We start from the raw sequence: 19,115 nt of genomic DNA, 5'->3' as shown, positions 1-19,115 counted from the left end.
GTTTCAATTTGGGTTTAAGATGTATTCTTAGATTTTTAATATTCTGTGTTTTTTTTTTTGTATGTGAGAAATGAAGACCAGGGGTTTTGATTTTTTTTTTTTTGGTAGGTTGAAGGTAACAGTTACGGGATGGATTCAATTACAGAAGAATAAGGATGCACAATCGATGAAATAATGCTTCAAAATAAGATGCTATTGACAAGAAATATGAGATTAAAACTTGAGAACGATGAGCTCAATATTAAGGAAATGCGAAGAATGTGATTTTAGGTAACTTGTTTGGAAGAGAATATAACACTGTACAAGGCTAAAATGTCAAGGAACAAGAAAGTAATAGTTTTTTATAAGTTGTTGATTGTTTCATAGATGGTGTTTTTGGGTTATCTTACTTTTGGATGGTGAAATGTTGTAAATGTATTTGTTACATATCTTATTAAGAATGGATGAATTAAATTGAATGGAAAATATTTTTATGTTGTTGTAAAATTTTATCATAAAAGTATGCAGATACCAAAATCTACATCAAAAAAATTGAACCATCCAATACAACCATCATATAAAGGATCAACATAAACTATCCAACAAAATAGAACCATCAAAATAAAACCATCAAATTATCCATGGCTTACTGAAGTCAATTGGGAGGTATAAACAACAAAACAGAGTCCATAACTCTTCTATGAAATTAGATTGACATCAACTATCTCCATGACTTACGATTGTGCTTGGGAGGATCTTAGGACTTAGCTTTTTTTAAATTCCTATTTTCCTGAGTCCCACCAACAGTTTCCTAGTTGCTACTTCTCTTCTTTTTATTGGTGCACTTGGTTAGGGTAGTCACCATGGTTTCCCCTCTCATACCGAGATGCAATGCATAAAATACATAATTAAAAAACATGTCACCAAAATACAATAATCATAACAATCCAACAATTGGTAACTTACATTCAAAATTTGCATCCATGTCCTTTCATTAGTGTATAACCCAATCCCTTACACAACTTGTTTACCCTTGCTACTAAGTCTTGTAAGTATTTGTTGTGTTGAAGAGGTTGGCATAGTGGGAATAGTTGGTTGTGTTGAAGGCGTTGGTGGTGATGATGCAGATGCTTCAGATGCAACAGTTTCAGAAAGAGCTGATAGAGCAAGATCAGAAGGAGTTGATGGAGTAGAAGCTACTAGAGGTAGTGAAGCAGGAGCTATTTGAGCTGGTGGAGGTGTACACTTCAAATATAACATGTTAGGTGTTCTTAAATTAGTGAACAATTGCATTAAAATTCTTAGTTATCAAAACACTTACAACAGATGAAGTTTGAAAGCTTCTGGAGTTGTGTCCAACCATGAAACACTTGTGGCACTTTATCTTTCTCCCTCTTCTAGACAGTTTACTCCCACTCCTCTCTCCCTCTTCTATTACATTATTCTCTTTTGGCTTCCCAAGCATTTTATTTAGAATGAGGGAGGGGTCAATTGGCCCCATATCGATTTTTAACCAAAATTTATCACTTAGGGTAGTAGGCAATACAAAGTCATACAATTTTTCAAACATCTTTTTTAAACCCTTTATATACAAAATAAAAAATATCATATTTTTTTCCAGAAAATGGCTGCAACAACATGTGGACATGGGATGCCAGTAAGATCTTATCTCCTACAACTACATGATCACTAAAATAAATCAACAACTACAAAATCACCAAAGTTTGCAAATTCCAACCCTTCTGCTACATTCCATTTAACATGACAGTATGAACTCATTTGGATACTCTTGTGTAACTTCTCACATATCTTAGGACATAATTGGTCATTCTAATTTTTACATTTGATGAAATTGTTTACAATTCTCCCCATTACATATTGCCTAATTTCTTCTAACATGGAAATGATAGACATTGACCTAGCTCCTAAAATCATTGCATTAAAGGACTTGGAAAAATTATTGTCAGTTGCATCATATATAGACCTACCAGAAAAAAAGCCTTTAACCATTGTTCAGGATCAGTCCTAAGTAGACTTACCTTGACACTATTTTTGATACGGTCAATCTTTTCGATGTGATCTTCAAAGTCAGTTGTTATATATGATTTGCATGCTCCCCAAAATGCTTGTTGCAAGTCTCCTCTAGGATTTTCTTTCCTCTAGTTGGCATATAAATGCCTTGCACAAAGTTTGTGCTTAACCCTTAGCAACAACTCAGATATCTCCTCCATCAATCCCTAAATGCAAACAAAAACCACTGGTATTAGATGGTTGGTTTAATAAATTAAGCATAGTATAAAAAAATTATTTAAGTAATGTCCCTAACATACCTTTTGTTTATCATTCATGAATGTGAATCTAGAACCATCTCCAATTTGTAAATATAAAATTAGATTCTTAATAAATCAACACCATGTTTCTTTGCTTTCATTCTCCTCAATTACCCATGAAATAGGTTAGATTTGGTCATTGCCATCTCTACCAACAGCAAACAAAAGTTCCCCATTGAATCTTCCCTCTAGAAAACATTCATCTAGACAAATAAAAGGTCTACTACACTTTAGAAACTCTTTTTTCGATGCACTAAACCCTACATAAAATCTCCTAAACTTGGGAACCTTAGTATGGGTTGGTCTTTCTACAATCACCTCTATATTGCCATCTGGATCTATCTTTCTAACTGCATTTGAGTAGTCCCATAGTCTATTAAACTCATAACTTACCCTTCCATTGATATCCTTCAGTGCCCATCTCCCAGCCCTACTGTATGTACCCCTACTTAAATTAACTTTCTACTCTTCATTGGCTAGTTTTTGCATCTCAGTTAACTTCAGCTTTGGAATCACTCTGATTTTACTTAAGTAATGCTCCCTAACAAACTTTTAATATGTCATTTTGTTCTTAAAAGTTATTGAACACTTGTGGGTTTCTATGAAGGTTTTTTATCTTGAAAAACTCACATTATTATCTACAATAGCATACATTTTAAAAGAGCAGCAGTCTTCCCTACATCTAGCCCTACTCCTACCCTTTTCATTCCTAAGGTAGAGAATATCAAACCTCCTTTTTACTACATACTTTGCTAAAGTAGTCTTGAATTCCTCTAGTCCCTTAAACACCATACCAAGCTCTAAATGTGAGATTGGGTTATTAGGATTGAAACATACATTTCGGCTTCTCTTACAGACTACCTCACCATCTGAATCACTTCCATAAGGCCCCAAATCTAATGAATCAACATAATCAGTTCTCCTGCCTGTTGGATCTGAAATCTCACCATTTTTCTCTCCCCTTTCACTACCTTCACCTACCTTTTAACCCTCATTATTAACCCTATTTGTTGCTTCTCTTTGGTTCTTTTTATTGCCTTTATAATTTCTATACCAAGCTTTGATATTTCTCATCTTTTAATCCTCAGATTCGACCTCTAAAACCCCTTCACTGCCTAATGAGTTGTTTGTATCACTAGTCTCACTACTTTCAGAACTTTCCCCACTCTCAGCACATGCATCACTACTCTCAACCAACTCTAGTCCCATATTAGATTCTCCACCTAACTCGGTATATGGTTTTTCAGCCCTACCATTAACTCTCTCATTACAATTTAATTCTTTATTACAATTTGGTTCCCCAACCCCTCTATTTACTTCCCTCTCCTTAGTGGAAAACAACAACATGGTATCATCAATAGCATCAGGTGTGTCTACCTCGTGTTCAACATATACATGTATGGACACTATTTTTCTATTACGATTAATCATTGCTATGAATGATGAATTTTCATAGCAAACACTCAGTCCCTTACTAAAATCTAACCTACCCTCACAGTATACAAAGTTCTTTACAGCTATATACCTAGCTTTCACTACCATCTCACACAAAGTGGAATAACACAGGAAATCTAGGTCAAAATCCCATTGCAACACTTCCCCTACTACATAGGCTACACAAGGGTCTATGACAAAAAAATTCCACCCAAATTAATATGCACCATACATTTATCCCAAGGCATGATAAAACACTACACATACAAAATATAAATTGTAATATACATACATGATAAACATACATATTATAAACAATAATAAATATAACATACATAATATACATACATAAACAATAATACACATAACATAGCATACATAAAATACAAAAACAGTAATATACTACATAACATACGTAATATACAAACATAAACAATAATATACATAACATACATAATATACATACATAATGAGATATACTAATAGACGGCCTTTCATCCTCAATCGGTTTAACCCTTAAAATAGAATTCCCTTCAAGATGAAGTTATCTACAAACACATGCATACCAACAACAAAAAAATTAGAAATTAGTTATAATACTAATAAAGTATATAAACAATAAGAAAGAATGTTAAACATTCTTTAAACTAGAAAACCGATGGTCCTAATAAAAATTTGTCACTTTCTGAGAATGAGTCAAAATTCAAGCAGAGAAAAACCAAAAACTTTCTATTTTTAAAACACACACAATAAAAAACACATCGATGATGAAAAGTGTTTTCTATATAGGTAAAAAAAGTTACCCAATCAATAAAAAGGTATGCTAAGTGATCAATGATGAAAAAAAACACCTTGAAAGGTTGAGTAAAATACTAGTAATCGATGATGAAAATAGGGCAATCTTGATTTAAATACCACAAATGGTTGGGTAATTGAAAGGGCTGACTAAACGATGATGAAACAAGGCTTCTTTCAGTGAGATGATGAAGAATTTTTCAGATGGCTGGGTAATCAAAAAGGTTTCTGAGATGGGTAATCGAAGAACTTTTCAAATGGAATCGAAAGGCTTTCTCGCACAAATGTTGAAGGATGGAAACGAGAGTGGTGAAAGGATTCAGTGTCAATAAAATAAAATCATATATGGCTTTTGAAGTTCAAGGATAATCCAAAAGGTTTCTTAAGAAATCAAAAAGCTTTTTGTTTCAATCGATTTAGTAACCGAAGGAAAACATTTATTTATTTATTTATTAATAAATGATGATTTTAATCATTTTTTACCAAGGGTCGGATCAATACGGGTCAAAAGGGACTTAAGTTGCTTGCATGCCGTCACGTCAGCAAAATCTTAACGTTGTTAGGCTTAAGTACCAAACTAGTGGACGGAAAAAAAGTTTAAGCACCAATTTAGAAAAAATGGACAAGTTCGAATTTTATATTTAACCCATTTATTAATAGATATCCACACCTTTAGGATTAGAACTATGATGTACCTAATGATGAAGATTTTGATATGATTTATTATTAGAATTCTAATGTAAATTAATCTAGAACTTAAAAGGTGTTGTAAACAATGCATGTTTCTCTTCTTCTCCTATTATTATTGTAGAATCATTCATCATTTGTGGATTTCCATGGCATATCTCTCTTACTTTACATCTTATAACTCTTCTCATATAAGAGGCAGGACACTAACACCACCGCCATTAGGACTATTTTTCTTTTCCCTTTTATTAATTAGCCAACAACAAATGAGTTTTAATCTTTGTGTGTAAACCAAATAGCTCAAAGTCCTTAACAAAAAATGGGGAGCTCAAAGTTATGGAAATGCTTTGAAATATGCGATGAACCCAGCCAAAGGCACGTTAATATAGGTGGTTGGCTCTGATTCACCAGCATTCATCCGATTATCAAGAAATTGATCCTTCATATTTGGTCCTCCTATAATAGCTCCTGTGAGAAAGTTGGGATTTGGTTTTAAGGTTTCATAGTACGGGCTTCCGTCTTTGCATTTGATGTGCCTTGAATGTGCACCTATGGAAGGTAAAGAGGAAGCCCGATAATGTATTCTCTTCAAAAACTTTTGACTAAATCCCACCATGTATGACATCTCTAGAGGGTTCTTTCCCAGTATGTAGTCTACATGCATCAATCAAATGTTTGTGTAAGCTTATATGTTTCGATTTAGATGGGATCCTGTTCAGACTTCATAGGACTGTAAATGAATATTGCAACCTAAACGTTGAAAACGGGGTTGCAGGAGAGCAATAAAAGCGTCATGATGCTAGGCGAAGCAGTGAAGTGTCAAACCCTAGATGGCGATAGTCCAGTAGCCGAAAGCATCACTAGCTTACGCTTTCACTCGTGTAGCATGGGGCACGTGGAATCCTGTGTGAATCAGCAAGGACCACCTTGCAAGGCTAAATACTCTTGGGTAACCGATGGCGAAGTAGTACCGTGAGGGAAGGGTGAAAAGAACCCCTGTCGGAGAGTGAAATAGAACATGAAACTGTAAGCTCCCAAGTAGTGGAAGGAGCCTAGGGCTCTAACTGCGTGCCTGTTCAAAAGTGAGCCGGCGACTCATAGGCAATGGCTTGATTAAGGGAACCCACCAGAGCCGTAGCGAAAGTGAGTCTTCATAGGGCAATTGTCACTGCTTATGGACCCGAACTTGGGTGATCTATCCATGACCAGGATGAAGCTTGGGTGAAACTAAGTGGAGGTCTGAACCGACTGATAAGTGGAGGTCTATTTCTAAAGAACCTAATGTTCATGTCAACTTACCTGGCCTTTTACGATTTGCTTGAGCATGGATGGTGCTGCAACAAAAGTGCCACAATTTACTGATCCATCAAGTTTTTTCAGATACTGAGCGTAAACAAGAAGAAGAAACGAAAGGACAGTGGCGTGTTGCATATTGTTTCCACCAGATTTGAACAAAAGCCCACCTATCATTAGTTTGTTCATTTTACAAATCATTGTTGTAGGATTTAAGGTGTAAGGTTCAAAGTTCAATTTAAGTTGAAATTAAGTAGGCAACCTGGAGAGTATGTGACAGACTTGTACGGTGATTCAGGCAAGACGCTGAACACGAACCTGTCGGCTTGGGGAACATAAGGTTCAGCACTAGTCGAGTTCATTACCAACTGCAAAGCACAACCAAAACCAAATTCTAGAATATCATATATGTTATAAATTGTTTTATGATTGAAAATCAAATTGAAGAAGGGATAATTAGATTATCAGTATTATTTACCTAGGAAAGAAGTACATTAATACCGGCATCCTTTGTATCCCATCCGAATTCAGCAAAAGTTTTAGCAGCTTGTAAATCACCATTTACAAGCCTTATAACTCGTCTTGGTAGATTTGGAATGTTGTTTTGAACGTAATCCCAGTACTTTTGCTCCTTTCACTACACCAAAACAGGTTTTTAGAGGCGTTTTTATGCCTTTAGCGGCGATTTTCAGCGCCACTAAAAGAAGCGCCGCAAAAAATGCCGTTGTCGTCAACGCCGCAAACGTTTACGGCGTTTTTGGAAATAAACGCCGCTATAGACCAAGACCTTTAGCGGCGCTTTCCTCACAAACACCGCTATAGATCAGGACCTTTAGCTGCGCTTTTCCATAAACGCCGTTATAGATCAGGATCTTTAGCGGCGTTTTACAACAAACGCCGCTATAGCTCAAGACCTTTAGCGGTGATTTTCCCACAAACGCCGCTATAGATCAAGACCTTTAGTGGCGCTTTTTCTACAAACGCCGCTATAGATCAAGACCTTTAGCGGCGCTTTTATCAAAAACGCCACTATAGAACAAACCTTTAGCGACGCTTCTTGCAAAAACGCCACTAAAAACATAACTAAAAATATTATTTTAATAAAATAATATTTATTTATGATAAATATTTTATTTTATTTTATTTTTAAATGTGAACTCTAAATATACTTTCAAGGTAAATAAAAATATTATTTAAATTAAATTTTCTATGAAAATTTTAACTTTAAAACTAAATATAAAAATTAATGAATTTAGTTTTAGAATTTAAAATAATAAATTAATAACACAATTAAAATCCAAAAGTTAGAACTCAAGTTTTCGTAAATCTTAAAGTAAAAATAAAAATTTAGAATCAAAACTAAAATAAATAATACATATGAGAAACAGACTGACTAGTTAAACCTGCCTATGACTATACACATTGTAATGTAATAAAAAATACAATGCAGTCTGCTGCACCATCTTTGCTCTGAAACTTTCATTGAAGGCATTCCAAACTATATCCTGCAATATAAACATGCATTATTCATAAGAAAGATAAAAGGTACAAACCACACATGTAGGGAGAGGAAAAGTGAAAGAAAACTGAAATATATGCGTGTAAATACAAAATGCTTCAAACACAACCTAATTGTGATTCTTAATAAATATTACCTCCATTTCTGCTGAAGAGTAAGCTGGATCCAAGTTTTGAAATAGAACAAGTTTTCCAAACTCGTGTGCATCCTGCAAACTTTCTTCCCAAGGCTGAAACAATGTAGGAAGCAGTTTAAGATCAGCTTAAAGAATGTAGACTAATTTTCCCACAAATAACAGCAATCAAAGTAGGCTAGGAAAATAATTTAAACAATTGAATTTTTCAAAGTAATCACATCTTTCTTAACAAATTAGTAATTGTCATTGTGTGTCTTTCAATGCAACTAACAATCAAATATAATGTGCTAAAACAAAGCATGTATCTCAAAATAAAGGATATTGATTCATCAAAGATGTCTTTCCCACTCTGAAATACAAGAAAAATATCAAAAGGAATTAAGGATACGACAATTACAAACAAATCAAGACTGCAAAAATAAAATAAAATAAAACATACCCACTATCACCACATAAAGGTAATTAACTCAATAAGGCATACTCAAACAATTAGCCACATAAAGGTTTAACATTCCTAATAATTGAGGTGGGCAGAACAATTGGCTTGAAGCAAATATCGCAAAGGATTATAGAGAACTAATCAAATATCGCACAACAATGTGAGAAAAGGAAATCTTTAATCTATTCAATACCTTGAAGTAATTCTCCACAAAATTGGGATCCCCGAGAGTTGAATGGCGATGCTTGGAAGGTCCAATGACTGTTGATGTGGGTGATCCTCTTATACTATGATTGTCAAAACAATGGCTACTAACAGATGAAGAAGACTGTTCAGGACAAGAAATTAGTGTGGGTGATCGACCATTTCTCTATGCTTATCTCTTCTACTATATAACCATAAACTGCAAGCCAACTAAATGCATCAAAAAATATATTGTCGCAGCTCCTGCACATTAATAGACAAATAGAAAATTAGTGAAGGCCCTAACATCATAGATTACAAAAAGAGACCGGACAATCAATAATGGTTAAGAATATTTATAAAATACAATTTATGGGTATTTTCAATTTCGTTAACTCCTCTCAAACAAAAACGAGACATGAAGCAGGAAAAACCAAATAATTGATTTTTCTTGAAAGTTAACATCCCAAAAAAACTATTGATAAGAACAAGATATCAAACAACATAAATGTAAAACATACAAAATTATCAATTTGTTTCCTTTTTTCCAGTTTTCCAAGAAAAAATGATGGGTTATTTCAAATTATGCCTAAAAAATATTAATGCATGTGAAGTCGCCAAACCATAAAAGCATCATTGAAGTACCCATAGTTGGAAGAACCGAACATGCCCATATTATGTCCATTTTTTCAAGGTTGTATATATGAGCTTACCTATTGGTGACATGAAGAATCCTTGGTTCCATACTTGATTCATTCTCCTTCAAGTTTGAAACCATGGAGTAATTTGAGACTAGTCAAGGAGCTTCTCACTTCCCCGCAACAACAACAAACCAAAAACAATGGGTGAGCAGATGCCAATATTGTATGTTGATGAATTATATAAGCTTATGAATATTTCTAATCATATGTATGTAACTTGAATATTGATTACCTCAAGGTGATGAATATTTTACCCCACAAAGGCTTGTAACTATTAACATTAGCTACAACTTCATTCCAAAAACATCATTATTATTAATTCTAAGCACCACATTATCAAACCAACCAAATAAGGCAAGAATCAAATTTTAGATTAATATTTTCAATCTAATCTAATCTTCAAACAAGAATGAACAACAAGATTCCCGAAAAATAACAATCATAATTTTGCTTGCTTTTCTTCATGCGAGAAGAGATTTTAATTTGAAGCAAATATAAAGATTTTTATTAATATTAGACAAAACCCAGGATCAAAAAAGTTTTAGATGAACAAATGGACGGTAAAAAATTTGATTTTTAACCCGCAAAAACATTTAAAGGAAAAAACTGAATGAGCTTTATTGGAAAAGTTACCTGATCCAAGGATTTTTGGGATGGAGAAATGAAATTTAGGTTAATAAAAGAAGAAAAAATGAACCCTAAAAATAAGCAGAAATGTGAGAGGCGTTTGTGTGTGTGTTGTGAGAGGCGTTAGAAGCAACAAGAACAAATGCGTAATCTGAAAAGCACATTGAACCAACATAGTTCAATCCCTGCAAATATCCATATTTTCAAACACTAGACAACTGTAAAATAGTGTCTGCAATGTTACTTTTGTGGGATATAAAAAACAGAATATGTTGCATTAGTAAGGAACAAGAAAAAGAACCTGCAAGGGTATGTAATCTGAACATTGGTAACATCCTTGGTTATAGATTTCAAGAAAATCTCAGATGGTTTAACTCGAGCTAATAGTCGCAATCCCTTTTTGCTCTTTTTCTCATCGTTTCCTTGGTTTCTTGGTTCTGGGTTCTTTGATTTTGGACCCCTTTTATCCATTTGAGAGTTTTAAGATGAAGAACAAACAAGAACTGGCTTGGCTTCAGTTCGAAAGAAACATAGAGTTGAATAAGCTTTTGGGTTTTTTTCTTGGATGTGGGAAATTAGGGATTTTAGGGGGAAAGTTGGGGATTTCCGGAGGGGGGGATTTTATAAAATGGCGCTATTTTTTTAAAGTGAAATGCTATTTTATAAGCTTTTGGGTTTTTCATAAAAATGCCACAAAAAATTATTTAATTTGGAATAAAACGACACTGTTATGCTATGTTAAAAGGGCGCTATTTTTTTAAAGTAAAATTATTTTTGTGGCGTTTTTTATAAAAACGATAGCGGCATTTTTATGAAAAACGCCACAAAGAATTTTTCATTTTGAACAAAATGACGCCGTTTTGCTATTCTAAAAATTTCTTATTTTGTTTTTTATAAATTGATTTATTTTAAAAACGCCGCTATTTCATTTTGAACAAAATGACGTCGTTTTGCTATGCTAAAAAATTTTTATTTTGTTTTTTATAAATTGATTTATTTTTTGCGGCGTTTTTTTTATAAAAACACTGCTATTTCATTTTGAACAAAATGACGCCGTTTTGCATGCTAAAATTTTTTTTTTATTTTTTTTATAAATTGATTTATTTTTTGCGGCGTTTTTATAAAAAACGCCGCTATTGCTTATCTTTTGCGACGTTTTTCATAAAAACTCCGCAAAATATTATTTCATTTTGAACAAAATGATGCCGTTTTGCTATTTTGTTTTTTATAAATTGATTTATTTTTTGCGGCGTTTTTATAGAAAACGCCGCTATTGCTTATCTTTTGCAGCGTTTTTTATAAAAACGCCGCAAAATATTATTTCATTTTGAACAAAATGAAGCCGTTTTGCTATGCTAAAATTTTTTTATTTTGTTTTTATAAATTGATTTTTATTAAAAAAACAAGTACTCTCAAAATAAATATTGTATATTTTAAAAGAAAACAAATGATAAAATAGTTGTAATTAATTATTAAGTTAGAATTATCTAAATTAAATAATTACCTATATATTCATATCATTTTTATTTCATTTTATTTTTGTATTTTTTCTTATAATTTGGTCCTCTCCAAAATAAATAATTATACCTAAATATCCATATCAATCTATTACATTTTTTAACTTATTTATTAATTCTATTTAAACTAATATTTAAATATATGAAATGGTTTAGATTAAATTTTTAAAATATAAAAGCACTAATTAATTGTATAAAATGTTATCATTTAACAAATCTCAAGTAAACCTTAACCTTAAACCCTAAATTAACCATTCAATACATATAAAGTCTATCTATTATATATCTCTCAAATAATTTAAATTATACTCATAATTTCAATATATTTGATTTATTATTATCTCTTTTACAATTATATAAGAACAAATTTAAAATATAAATTAAAAAATAATTAATCTAAACTCAAAACCTTAACTCGACCCCTGAATCCCTAAGCCTTAAATCCCTAACTCTTAACCCCTAACATCTAACCCTTAAACCCTTAACCCCTAAACCTTAAATCCCAACCCTTAAACCATAATCCCTAAATCCATACTCCCTAAGCCTTAAAATATGAACTCCTAAACCGGCCTTAAATCTTAAATTAATTATATACCCTAAACTAAAAACCCTAAACAAATTTATTATTATCTCTTTTACAATTATATAAGAACATATTTAAAATATAAATTAAAAAAATAATTAATCTGAACCCAAAACCCTAACTCGACTCCTGAATCCCTAACTTTTAACCCCTAGCACGTCTAACCCCTAACCCTCTAACCCTTAAACCTTAAATCCCAACCCCTAATCCATAATCCCTAAACCTTAAAATAAGAACTCCTAAACCGGTCTTAAATCTTAAATAAATCATATACCCTAAACTAAAAACCCTAAACAAATTATTATTATCTCTTTTACAATTATTTTAAATAATAGTATTTTAATTTTTCCATGTGTTTTATTTCAAATTATTTCTACGTGTCATTATTTTTTTTCTGAAGATTTTAAATATTCAATTAGAAATAAATTGAATTTTATTTAATATGAATAAACCAATTAAGATAAAATATTTTAAGCGGCGATTTTCCAAAAACGCCGCTAAAGCCCCCAGCATTAACGGCGCTTTTTCAAAAACGCCGCCAAAGCCCCCAGAATCTTTTGCCGCTACATCCCTGAAAGCCCAGAAAACGGCGCCGTTGGGCTTAGGTTTTTTTGCGGCGCATTCTCAAAAACGCCGCTAAAGCCCTGAGCATTGGCGGCTCTTTCTTAAAAACGCCGTTAAATCCCCGAAAGCTCAGAAAACGGCGTCGTTGGGCTTAGGTTTTTTTGCGGCGCTTTCTCAAAAACGTCGCTAAAGCCCTGAGCATTAGCGGCGCTTTACTAGAAACGCCGCTAAATCCCCGAAAGCTCACAAAACGACGTCGTTGGGCTTAGGTTTTTTTGCGGTGCTTTCTCAAAAACGCCGATAAAGACCTGAGCATTAGCGGCGCTTTACTAAAAACACTGCTAAATCCCCGAAAGCTCAGAAAACGGCGTCGTTGGGCTTAGGTTTTTTTGCAACGCGTTCTCAAAAACGCCGCTAAAGACCTGAACATTAGCTGCGCTTTCTTAAAAACGCCGCTAAATCCCCGAAAGCTCACAAAACGGCGTCGTTGGGCTTAGGTTTTTTTGCGGCGCTTTCTCAAAAACGCCGCTAAAGACCTGAGCATTAGCGGCGCTTTCTTAAAAATGCCGCTAAATCCCCGAAAGCTCACAAAACGACGTCGTTGGGCTTATTTTTTTTTTGAAGCGCTTTCTCAGAAACATTGCTAAAGCCCTGAGCATTAGCGGCGCTTTCTTAAAAACGCCGCTAAATCCCCAAAAGCTCAGAAAACGGAGTCGTTGGGGTTATGTTTTTTTGCGGCGCTTTCTCAAAAATGCCGCTAAATCCCCGAAAGCTCGAAAAACAAAGTCGTTGGGCTTAGGTTTTTTGCGGCGCTTTCTGGAAAACGCCGCTAATGCTTATTTTCAGCGGCGTTTTCCATAAAGCGCCGCTAATGATCGATCTTTAGCGGTGTTTTTTATCCAAACGCCGCTAAAAACGCCACTAAAAACCTGCTTTGGTGTAGTGTTTGTCACCTTAAACAACCATGCTGCTCCCCAAATCAGTTCATCCTGCACAAAATAATAATTTTAAATTTGGGCTATAGCGATGGTAGTAATTCATTTAAATCTCCCAAATCTATATATTAAATTTCTGGATGCCCTACCATGTAGCTATAGCTACCCCAGTCACAATAAAATGGGCACACTCCTTGGCCAACACTGTCTTTGTAGTTTCCCCGAAACTTATCGGCAAATTCAAAGACCTAACAATCCACGCCAAGAAAAAGAAAACAGTAAAGAGTTGCTTGGAAAAAGAAAGAAGATAGTTTTAATTGCTTACCTCCTTTGCTCTATTGACAAGTAGTATAGAGTATCAGTGGTGAGCGGATTTGAACACCAAAGAAGAGGCGGCAAGTGCAGCAGCAGTCTCAGCAGAAACTTCAGAGCCTGGGTGGGTTTGATTCACCACGTAACTGGTTCTCGGAGTATCCATGTCTTCAGGCCTTTCCCAACAATTGTGATCGGCAATAGGGTTACCAACGGCAGCAGTGACTTTACCAGGGAGGTCGGTGGACTTAAGCAAGTAGTCTGCACCCGAACGAATGGAGTCTAGTGCATGTTGCAGGTCTGGACCCATAAATTGGCCGAATTCTATTACACTCCATGCTAGCATTGTGGTTGAGAAAGCCATTGGAAAATTGAATTTTACGTTATCACCGGCATCGTAATAGCCGCCTAATAAATCCATCTGAAATTCAATCATGCTTTTAATGTTATATATGTAAATATAAAAAAGTAATAGATAGTAGCATAGAAATAGAGAAAGACGTACACCAAGGTCAGAGCCATCACGAAGAGCAGAATCCTTTCTCCAAATCATTCTCTGATTAGATGGCAGCTTTCCTGACCTCTGGCCTTCGAAGAATAAAATGCACTTTGACAGTGCATCACCATAGTTTTGGGAACCAACTTTGTCAACCATCACCGTGCCTAATACAGCTAACAACGTTAGCAGAGTCATAAATTTACCACTGCCCATTGCTCTCTCCCTCAAATTAAACCTAATTCCTTCACTCTATTTTCCGATACACTATTCTTTCACTGTGCAATACTAGTGACAACACAAAGTTCTTGCTTGAAAAGACATGCATATATGGCTATGACACTTCAAGCATTAGCTGTCTGGTTTCAGTTACGTTCTCGTTTTTAATCTTTACAAAACAAAAGGGTTAAAAGGCTAAATTCATGCCCTTTAACAAAGCTTATCTTTGTCAATCTACTTGTGAAACACCATTAATACACCCTGGTTACATATAGTTAAGTTTGAGTCACGAAACCACAGAAAATCTGGGTTTCTTATGACATTCTGCAATTTCTTTTATCCTCTTTTAAATATTAAAACGGTAAGATTTTAATTATGATAGTATCTTCATATTAAACACGGCCGTATAATTAAGTCGAATGTGAATTTATTATATTAAAAACCATGTACATAATATTTGAACATTTTAATTAGATTGATTATCATCGGAACTCAGGATTTTGATAAATTTTTATTCATCTCTATCTTTCACATACGGTGCAGTACTCATTATTTGATATGGAGGTATAAATTTGGGTATCCTCCGGTCCAGTTTCTTTTCTGTTTTATCATGTTGCCAAGTTTGCATGAATATAGATGGTAACATATTCCTTCTTCAAATTGTTTTCAATTAGTATGAACTTAAATGAATTCCCAAATTAAGTCAAGCTAGGACTTGTTTATAATGCTTAAAAACTGCCTTGAAAATTAATTAATTCCATATATTTTTATTTCCTCTTTTTGGAAAAATGAACGAGAATTAGTGCTTTCTCATGGATCTAAGATTTGATAATGGAACAATTACCAATTCAAAACATGAACTAATTGAATAGACCTATATCCTTTTCTGTTTCTTTGAAATTTCATAGATTAAATTGTAAAGTAGTGAACGGTTTGCTTAACCTATAATTTACAAAGCCACATGGTTCCTCCAGCTTTTGGGGTTGTCTGAACACGAGTGATGGAAGAATAATGGTTATTTCCTTTCAAGGCACTGTTGCTTCCATCTTACATGAGCTCAATATACTCAACAAACTAAGACCCCCCCCCCCATATGCATAACAGATATTTCAGATAAAAGATTACTGATTTGTACCTCTTTTTGTAAGGAACATGTTCTAATCTTAACTCCACTCAACCATTTGCTTAACAGCTATGATTTGCATTTTAATTGACAATATAATCATTCCACCGTTGGCAACGGAAATCAAAAAGATAGATAATCGAGTTCAAAAGTAGAATATATTAGAGCAAAGGGATATATATATATAAGTGCAAAAATTCTTTGAATTAAGCAAGCTGAGAAGTTTGAAGCAATCTTTGGATGAAATTGTGACACGTCATAAAGTTAGTGTGATTTTAGTTTATCTGACATGATGCAAGGCAAAGTAGGAAGTCCATGCATCCCAATTTTCTTCTTAGAATTAAAGGTTTATTATAACTTTTCCTTAAGTCTGTGTTATTTTACAGTTTACGTAAAGAATGCTATTATATAAAATATAATGTCGTAATTTACTACTATTACTGCATAATAAGCAAGCGCCTTAGTGAATCTTCTTTGTATATCTTGCATTCGCAATTATTATGTCATTTTCTTTTATTTGCAAACAATCCAGTCTTTCAGCTCATGTCCATTTTCTCCTACTTAAAGATATCTACGACCCTTATATACGTACTCAACAACCAGATCAAAGAAACAAACAAACAAAAAAAAAAACTCACCAATATTGGCCATGGAGATCAAGATATTGTTAGTCTTTTTCGTATCACTCTCTTCAATGTTATCCACTACACTTTCTAGGAGTACGAGAAGCAATATAACATGGTGGTGCAACCAAACTCCTCACCCTGAACCATGCGTATATTTGATGAGCCACGGCAGCCGTCGTTTTGCTCCCAAACACATGTCTCAATTTCGGAAGATAATGGTTCAACTGGCCTTTGATCGAGCCGTTATGACCGGAAAGAAAGTCAACGAGTTTGGACAGAGCTGTGAGAATTGGAAGCAGAAGGCAGCATGGAGAGATTGTCTCAAGCTCTTCGATAATACCATTCTTCAACTCAACACTACTTTACGAGGCCTAGAGAGCAGGAGGAGGATGGGCTGCAATGATTTCGATGCACAAACATGGCTTAGCACAGCACTGACCAATATCCAAACATGCGAAGCTGGGTTCATGGATTTCAATGTTTCTGATTTTTTCACTCCCTCTTCATCCAATAACATATCCCAGATGATTAGCAATAGTTTAGCTGTTAATGGGATTTTCTTGCGTAAGAGAAACCTTACACAAGTTTTTCCTGGTTGGCTCTCCAGGCACCATAAGCGCCTATTGCTATCTTCAACCAAGGCGCATATTGTGGTGGCCAAAGATGGGTCGGGAAATTTTAGGACCGTTCAAGCTGCTCTAGATGCTGCCGCAAAGAGGAAAAGGTATACCAGGTTTATCATACATGTGAAAAGAGGTGTTTATCGGGAGAATATTGAGGTTTCCAGCGCTAACCGTAACGTTATGCTGGTTGGTGACGGCATGAAACGTACAATCATCACCAGTAGCCGGAGTGCTAAAACAGGTTACACTATCTACAGCTCTGCAACTGCTGGTACAACTTTGTTCTCCTTCTCTTTCTTATTTGAAAAGTGCATAATTGTTCTTTTAGCGCCATATGATCTCTCTTTTGACGATTAACCTTTTGAGTGTAGGGATCGATGGCCCTGGATTCATTGCTCGGGACATAACATTCAGTAACACAGCAGGTCCAACAAAAGGCCAAGCAGTTGCTCTCCGTTCGGCATCAGATCTCTCAGTCTTCTACAGATGTGCCATCGTGGGATATCAAGACACCCTCATGGTACATTCACAGCGGCAATTCTACCGAGAATGTTATATCTATGGCACTGTAGACATCATATTCGGCAATGCAGCAGTAGTCTTGCAAAGCTGCTCAATCTTTGCTAGAAGGCCCCTAAAAGGACAGGCAAACATAATCACTGCACAAGGCCGTGGTGACCCTTACCAAAACACCGGGATCGCAATCCATAATTCGAGAATCTTAGCTGCAAATGATCTTAAACCAGTGGTTCATGCATTCAACACATACTTAGGGAGGCCATGGCAGCAGTATTCTCGAACAGTTGTCCTCAAAACTTATCTTGACAGCTTAGTTAGTCCTGCAGGATGGTCGAAATGGGGCCATTCTGATTTTGCTCTTGGTACATTGTATTATGGGGAGTACAAGAATTATGGACCGTCTTCTTCAATTAAATGGAGGGTCAAATGGCCTGGCTTTCATGTGATAACTAGCCCAAGTGTGGCATCACGTTTCACTGTTAATAGCCTTATTGCTGGCGGGACATGGTTACCCACCACTGGTGTACCATTCACTGCTGGCCTCTGAGTATGTCCTATACACGAACGGGGGAGATTTAGCATTATTCATTATATTTGTATTTATTATTTGATTTTTGTTCGTTGTGAATACATTCTTAATTATGAACAATAAATTGTATTTGATTTTTTTTTCAATACCATAATATATTGACATGTGAATCTACGAAATTAACTATTCTAAATTTGGCACTCTAATCAATTTCAAACAGGTGGAATTTGTCTCCACTAAAATTGGGAAAATAGAGTTTTTCTTAGTTTAAATCTTTAATATTCCATTTTATAAAAAAATTTAATTTTTCAAATAAGATATATTAGAAGTACTATGATATAATTAGATTCCACCCTGCTGTTATTTCCTTAAATAGTATCATTATTTTCATGCAATAGCAATCGAAACAAGTTCAACCATTGGAGTTTTTTTAAAATTGGGGAGAGAGAAGGAACAGAATGTAAAATTAAGAAAAGGAAAAGGAAATTATTAAATAAGGAAAATGGAAAAAGAAGAAAAGAAAAGGGTCCAGTAGAAAATTGAATAGTTTTTTTTTTAATTTGATTATCTTATGATATAGGTGGCAGGTTACACCATATAGACGTGAAAACAATCTTTCTAAATGAAAATCTTGAAGAAGTTTATATGAATAAACATGAAGATTTTATAGTTGAAGGAAAATGTTATATGATGCGTAAATTTAAGAAGCCAAGACTTAAACAAACTTTACGGCAATGGTACATCAAGTTTAATGATACTATAAAATCTTTTGATTTTCAAGAAAACATCGTTGATCAATATTTATACCAAAAGATAAGTGGGAGTAAGTTTATTTTGCTTATTGTAAATGAATTTGGTTATTGCACGTGATGAAAGTTTTCTCTCAAATAAATTTGAAATGAAATATATAGGAGAGTCATCCTATGTGATAGGAATTGAAATATTA

General features: G+C 34.4%; 1 protein-coding gene, 1 long non-coding RNA gene and 1 pseudogene across 2 annotated transcripts; 1 reads left to right on the top strand and 2 right to left on the bottom strand.

The window, feature by feature from the left end:
• Positions 1-5,559: 5,559 nt before the first annotated feature.
• On the bottom strand, positions 5,560-14,728 carry LOC105788612 (endoglucanase 8-like; annotated as a pseudogene).
• LOC105788614 (uncharacterized) lies at positions 8,174-9,544 on the bottom strand. The gene is made up of 3 exons (XR_008190877.1): positions 9,509-9,544; positions 8,806-9,059; positions 8,174-8,266 (listed from the first exon to the last, which is right to left on the bottom strand). It is a non-coding gene; the product is annotated as an uncharacterized LOC105788614 (long non-coding RNA).
• Positions 14,729-16,434: 1,706 nt separating the features above from the next.
• Positions 16,435-18,348, top strand: LOC105788611 (probable pectinesterase/pectinesterase inhibitor 33). The gene is made up of 2 exons (XM_012615578.2): positions 16,435-17,392; positions 17,493-18,348. Exons 1-2 carry the CDS (start codon positions 16,522-16,524, stop codon positions 18,185-18,187), a joined length of 1,566 nt encoding a protein of 521 aa, XP_012471032.1. The 5' UTR covers positions 16,435-16,521; the 3' UTR covers positions 18,188-18,348.
• Positions 18,349-19,115: the final 767 nt, after the last annotated feature.

Source organism: Gossypium raimondii, chromosome 2 (assembly GCF_025698545.1).
Source record: "Gossypium raimondii isolate GPD5lz chromosome 2, ASM2569854v1, whole genome shotgun sequence".
Taxonomy (NCBI): domain Eukaryota; kingdom Viridiplantae; phylum Streptophyta; class Magnoliopsida; order Malvales; family Malvaceae; genus Gossypium; species Gossypium raimondii.
Note: the sequence above shows the minus strand (reverse complement) of the source record. Positions and strands in the feature narration are given on the sequence as shown.

What these genes read in the sequence shown, in the direction of transcription:
- LOC105788611 (XM_012615578.2), top strand. Translation starts at nt 16,522, where the DNA reads ATGGAGATCAAGATATTGTTAGTCTTTTTCGTATCACTCTCTTCAATG. An exon ending in CTACAGCTCTGCAACTGCTG is followed by an intron (nt 17,393 to 17,492) that starts GTACAACTTTGT and finishes TTTTGAGTGTAG; the next exon opens with GGATCGATGGCCCTGGATTC.